This window comes from Mastomys coucha, unplaced genomic scaffold (assembly GCF_008632895.1).
Source record: "Mastomys coucha isolate ucsf_1 unplaced genomic scaffold, UCSF_Mcou_1 pScaffold15, whole genome shotgun sequence".
Classification (NCBI taxonomy): Eukaryota; Metazoa; Chordata; class Mammalia; order Rodentia; family Muridae; genus Mastomys; species Mastomys coucha.
Genome location: NW_022196897.1, coordinates 13317905 through 13322179, shown reverse-complemented (window position 1 = coordinate 13322179; position 4275 = coordinate 13317905). Strand labels below are relative to the sequence as shown.

General features: G+C 51.2%; 1 protein-coding gene across 1 annotated transcript; it reads right to left on the bottom strand.

Annotated features, from left to right (window-relative positions):
- Positions 1–814: 814 nt before the first annotated feature.
- On the bottom strand, positions 815–4269 carry LOC116091894 (odorant-binding protein 2a-like). The gene is made up of 7 exons (XM_031373327.1): positions 4226–4269; positions 3558–3691; positions 3088–3158; positions 2620–2730; positions 1983–2084; positions 1394–1420; positions 815–968 (listed from the first exon to the last, which is right to left on the bottom strand). Exons 2-6 carry the CDS (start codon positions 3662–3664, stop codon positions 1395–1397), a joined length of 417 nt encoding a protein of 138 aa, XP_031229187.1. The 5' UTR covers positions 3665–3691; positions 4226–4269; the 3' UTR covers positions 815–968; position 1394.
- Between the last annotated feature and the right edge of the window lie 6 nt (positions 4270–4275).

Genomic DNA, 4275 nt, shown 5'->3' with positions numbered 1-4275 from the left:
CTTTATGTCTTGAGAAAAAAAAAAAAAAAAAAAAAAGAGCCTGGTATGTGGCATCCAGCCTGGCCCCCTCCAGCCTCCAAGTGCCCTAGACACCTCAGGCCCCACCTTAGAAACATCCAATAGCTCCCAGCAAGAACCGGGTCCAGATAGGAGAGGAATTCAGAGAGAGTGGTGAGTCACGTGGGAGTTAGAGGGGAGGCTCACTGAGCTGATGGACACCAGCCTGAGTCCCAACAACCCCTCACAAAAGGTGACAAGCTGGACAACCAGCCTCCACTGGGATTTGCACTTTGAGGATGTTACTGATTATTTGGAGTAGGGGGCCATCTGCTCCCTCACTGTGGCCCACTATGTCCCTGTTGGGCAGAGAAAGCCCAAACCCTGGTCCTTGGACAAACTGTGGGAAAGGGCTGGAATGGGAAACAGGGCTGGTGGACACTGTAGCTGATTCTGTCTTTCCCAGGGGGAGATGATGGAGGAAGTAGCCACTCTTGTTCTACCCCTGTCATTGAGCTCAGCTCCTCAAAGCAGGGCCTTCCCATTATTCAAGCAATTTGCTGGAACAGGGCCCCTGCAGTGACATTCATATTGTCTGAAACCCTGATGACTTTTCACAGTCTTGCCTCCCCAGAGCCTCTTGGGTCCGGACCCTGGCAGGAGCTCACCAAGTAGCTCCTAGCACCTTACACGGCTCTGCGGGAAAGCCAGATGCCATGCTCTTTGGGCTCTGGTCAGGCAATAGCTCTGCAATTTTCCCCATGTCTCTCTCCCAAAAGCACACAAAGCTCTTCGCAGACAGGTTGAGTCAGAGTATTGCTGAAGAGCTTTATTTGGAGTCAGGGGAGGGGAAACAGGTACTGAGGGGGTGGAGGTGAAGCAATGGGAAGTTTAGTCCAGGAGAGGTACAGGGATGCCCCAACCTGGTATGGAAGCAAGGCTGACTCAGCTGTTGCAGACCTGGGTAGCTGCTGTGGTAGGGAGAAAAAGAGAGATAAGCACCCTCGCCTTGTTTTTTTGTTTTGTTTTTTTTTTTTCCAGGAGCAGCAGTCAGGGGAGGTATGGGCAGGGATGGCACAGGGCAGATATGGGTCAGAGATTCTCCTTCCCCATGTTTCTGTACAATCCCTGCTGGGAGCTGGAGCCCTGTACCACTTCCATCAGTAGCCAGGTCTCAGCCTCCTTGGGGAGAAGGAAAAAGAAGAAGCAGGTAGAGACCGGGGCTAGGACAGATCATGACAAGAACAGAATTCCTATACATCATGGAAACTATACAAAGGGCCACATCCTGAGTGACCACACTTGTCTATGTGGAGGGGATGAGGACCCTCATCCAGAGCCCAGCTTTCTAAACTTTTCCACAGTTCTATGGGCAATGGGGGTGGGGAGCACTTACCCTAGTCACTTTCCTCAATACACTCATCTGTAGAAACCAAAAGAAGCCCAGGCGTGAGAAGGGCCCTGTAAGAGGACCCCATCACACCTGCAACTCAGACCCTCCTGTAGCCAAGATCTGAAGCCTTGGGATCCCATTGGGAGGGGAGAGACCTTGAAGGGACAGACAATACAGAAGCCAAGGACACAAAGAGACCTAGGGAGACACTGAAGCAGAAGCACAGGAGATTTGGAGGTCATGGGGACACAGAGGGACACAGGAACAGAATGTTCCTTTTGTGACATTGAGTTATGGGTGACACTGGGGACACAGTGGGAAATACCAGAGGCAAACAGGGGACATGGAGAGATATGAAATAACATGTAAGGGACAACAGGACCAGGCACAGAGAAAACACAGAAGGCACCCACACAGAGAGGACACAGAAGGCACCCACACAGACAGACAGGACACAGAAGGTACCCACACAGACAGACAGGACACAGAAAGGCACCCACACAGACAGACAGGACACAGAAGGCACCCACACAGACGTGGGCTGGAGACAGTCATAGGGAACAGAGAGAGACATGGGCATTCCTGCTCTCACCTCTAATCTCTGGCACAAACATGTTTTCCAGTCTGAGTCCCTTGCGCTTTATGAAATTCTTAAATTCTTCCACGGCCTCTGGGTTTTCCTCACGGTTTCTCCCTGGGTGGGGGAGGGGGGGAGAGGCTTGAGGGGTGGTGCTCAGCTCTGCAGAGAGCCAGACACACAAGATGGAGGTGCAAACCAGGACAGAGGTCAGAGAGGACCCTGGCAGTAGACAAGGAACTTTGAGTGTGGACATCCATACACACTGACTAGTCTTCAGGCAGGCCTGTGGGGTTACCACATAGTCCTATATGAACCCTGAATCTCAAGACCATGAGGCTGTCGCTTGCCCTGGACAAGACAAGGAATCTGGAGGATTCCTACCTACAATAAAATGTCCCTACTAAGACATGTCCTTTAAGTTCACTTGACTGAGAGTGGCATTTGCTGGTTCCAGGTATGGGACCCACTCCTGAGTGTTCAGGCCTCCAAGGACCACACAAATCCCATTCCTATGCAGTTTCCCCCATTTTCCACTTTGGATCTCACACATTTCCTGGGCAGCACCAGTGCCAGGCACGTCTCCTGCCCTTCTCATGGCTACTAGAAGGAGAGACCAGGGGCAGGACACAGGGCCTCCATGGCACCTCACCCATGAGCTTTCCCATTCCGAACTGCTTCCCATCGCGCTGGCTTTCACAGTAGAAAATGTAGTGCTCCTTCACCGATGTCTTCTCAATATGAACAACCTTCATGCCATGAACTGCGGATGGACAGAAATAGCTTAGCGCCTTATAGAGACACTATGGAGACCTGAAGACCTTGGAACACTTTGGTGGTCAAGTGTAGCCCTAGCCTTTCTGTGTTCCCCATAGTTAGACAGAAGCCATCTCCCATGGAACCTACCAAGCCCAGCAGAGGAGTTTATGGAAGGTGGGAGCGAGGTTGCCCCTTAAGGCCAAGCACCTCCCTGTCTGGGTCAAGAGCTGAGCTGGGTAGGGGAGCAAGAATGCTCTAGAACAGGAAGTGACTGATAGCCTGTCCTCAGAGCTAGAGCAGGCAGGGACCCATCCACCCCAGGGCTTGCCACTGTAGGAGAAACTGAGGCACAAGGACTCACAGGCAGTATATTCGCCAGGCTCTTTCGTTTTCTTCAACACGAATTTAAACTCATGGCAATGACCCTCCCTCCTGTAAAACACAAGCCCACAGGCAGCTGCTCTCAGCAACATAACTAAGGTTTGTTCCACTCATCTGGTATCTCAGTCCTAACCTCTTAAACTCTATGTCAATCCTGATCAACTTTTTTTTTTTTTTGGTTTTTCAAGACAGGATTTCCCTGTGTAGCCCTGGCTGTCCTGGAACTCACTCTGTAGACCAGGCTGGCCTCGAACTCAGAAATCTGCCTGCCTCTGCCTCCCAAGTGCTGGGATTAAAGGCGTGTGCCACCACTTCCCCCCTGATCAACTTTTAAGGTGCTACTTTGAGACTGGGTCCTCTCAAAAGTAGGAATCTCTTAGTTACCCAAACTTAAATAATGGCTAGCAAGGGAGAGAAAAACTGCAGAGAGCCCCAGTAGGGAACACATACCAGAATACAACTGTGACCTCCAAGTCTTCTTCTTCCAGGGCTGTTACTCTCACGGGGAACACCATATTGGGCATCTTGTGACTGGGTAGGCTACCATTGTGTACCATGGCCTTTGAGTACCAGATCCCAGATAACTGCAGGAGACAAAGCTGTGAGCACACCCAAGCCTTCCCCGGAGTCTACTCCAGGGTCCAGCATATGAGCCCAGGGTGTAGCCACTGAGGTGAGATAACTCCACGTGTTCCAAGATGTGTGGTCAATAGAGAGATACCAGCACTTGAGCTACCCAATTTCATGATGGCAGAAGTGTCTTCCCCCAGCCTAGTGTATGTACTCTTTGAGGTCTACACCTCAAAGAGGGCACTGGATGGATCCTCTGCCCCGAATGTCCTGCTCTAAATGTTCTAGCTCTGGGTGTTACTTGAATAAGGATCCTCCACCCAAATCTGCTTTTCTATTCTAACCCAAGTCTTAGGAGGACCCGTGTTTTCAGGAAGACCCCTATCTTCTAGCAAAAGAACTCAGGAGTCCTTGATCTGACTGCTGAGATGAAGTATGGAGTCAAACTCAGCCCTCAAGGAAACACCCTCCACCTCAGCACAGGTCTACCAGCACCAAGCAGAAGGCCAGCCATCTCCTACCACTACCCTTGTCCCTCCCATCCTCACATCCTCTTGGTCATCTGATGGGGCTTCCTGAGACTTCAGGACAGCCACCA